At 40.4% G+C, this 1,902-nt stretch overlaps 1 protein-coding gene across 1 annotated transcript; it reads left to right on the top strand.

Moving 5' to 3' along the window:
- Positions 1–846: 846 nt before the first annotated feature.
- Positions 847–1,896, top strand: LOC112021741 (protein PHOSPHATE-INDUCED 1; the record flags this gene model as incomplete). The annotated part of the gene is made up of 1 exon (XM_065772591.1): positions 847–1,896. A coding segment is annotated over exon 1 (940 nt), but the record flags the coding sequence as incomplete, so codon positions are not given.
- Positions 1,897–1,902: the final 6 nt, after the last annotated feature.

Below are 1,902 nucleotides of genomic sequence, written 5' to 3'. Positions count from 1 at the left end.
CTTTTAGTAATATATAGATATAGATTGATTGCATCCACCATAGAATCGCATAACCAGATCCTTCCCGAAAGCTCCAAAATAACTCACAACACTCAAAATGGATGAAGCATGTGGAGGTAAGTCCAAGACATGACTTGTAAACAAATTCACCTCTTAACTAATAATCTCACCCCCAGTGAAGCATATATGTTTGGAATTGCAATGTAATTGTAATTAAGTTTTAATATGAATTGAGCATTTAATTTCTGGTATTTGAAATTCTAAAGTTTAAAATATGATTTCTTAAATAGTTTAAAATTCTAAAGTTATATATATATATATATATCATGGGGAAAATATAATCATACACTCTCTTACATGCATTATATTACGTAAATATCTTTAATTGATGAGAAAATAATCACAATTTCAAAAGTCGGAAAAAATATATTCACCTTAAAAACATAAAAATGAATGTTGAAAAAATGGATATAAAAAAAAGAGGGCGAAGTATCATTAGACTATATCCTATATGTGGATTAACATGAGCCGATTCTTAGGACGTTCAGTTCATTCCTTCCTCATATAAGTCTAGACCAGAAGTACTAAATTTTGTGCTTTTCCATTCGGTCCCATAGCTGGCTAACACCTGTTATGTTATGGACTTGAAAGCGGTTTCGGTTGAAACTTGAAATCGAGGTTAAAAAAGAGGACGCAGTGACGCACACGATTTAATTAAAAAACACCGCGTTAATCAATTATCATGCATTCATGCTGGCATCTCACTGCCACTATTCAAATCCCTTGACCCCCCTTCCGTGTGGTTTCTGACCCACACTTTTTTGGGCTCTATATAAGTCTACCCACAATTCTTCTTCTCAACAATCCCGACTCCACATTGTATTCTCAGCTTCTTATCTCAATTTGTTCTCAACTTCTAAAGTTCTAATCTTTAGTAAACACCTCTAAAATTCATCATGGCTTCTTTAGTTTACACACACCTATTACCACAGCTAGTTCTACTAATCTCTCTCTTCCATTTCAACTTGGCAGCAAGGAGGCTTGCTGATTCAGCTGAAACCCAACAACCTTTGCTCTTCCAATACCACAATGGCCCTCTTCTTACTGGAAAAATCTCCATCAATCTCATCTGGTATGGCAAATTCCAGCCCTCACAAAGAGCTATTGTCTCAGATTTCATTGCCTCCCTTTCTACTCCCACACCCACAACAGCCCAACCCTCTGTTGCCACCTGGTGGAAAACCACAGATAAATACTACCAACTCAGCAACTCAAAGAACCCCTCCACTCTTGTACTCTCAATGGGTACCCAGATCATTGATGAGACTTACTCCTTAGGCAAATCACTCTCAAATCAGCAAATAGAACAGTTGGCATCAAAGGGTGCCCAAGCAAATGCCATCAACGTAGTTCTGACATCAGAGGACGTGGCAGTTGAAGGTTTTTGTATGAGCAAGTGTGGAACCCATGGATCTCTAACGGGTGCATCTGTTCAAGGCAAAAGCAACAAATTTGCTTACATTTGGGTTGGCAATTCGGAGACTCAATGCCCAGGCCAATGCGCGTGGCCATTCCACCAGCCCATCTATGGACCCCAGAGCCCACCCTTGGTTGCCCCCAACAATGATGTGGGTCTGGATGGTATGGTCATCAACCTGGCTAGCCTCTTGGCTGGTACAACTACAAACCCATTTGGAAATGGCTACTTCCAAGGACCAAAGGATGCACCATTAGAGGCTGCATCGGCTTGTCCTGGTGTGTATGGCAAGGGGGCTTACCCTGGTTATGCTGGGGACCTTTTGGTGGACCCTGCGACTGGTGCTAGCTATAATGCAAATGGTGCTAATGGAAGGAAATACTTGGTCCCAGCACTCTTTGACCCATCTACCCAAACATGTTCAA

Source organism: Quercus suber, unplaced genomic scaffold (assembly GCF_002906115.3).
Source record: "Quercus suber isolate HL8 unplaced genomic scaffold, Cork oak 2.0 scaffold_61, whole genome shotgun sequence".
Lineage (NCBI taxonomy): Eukaryota > Viridiplantae > Streptophyta > Magnoliopsida > Fagales > Fagaceae > Quercus > Quercus suber.
The sequence above is the reverse complement of the archived record's forward strand: the minus strand, read 5'-3'. Positions and strand labels throughout refer to the sequence as shown.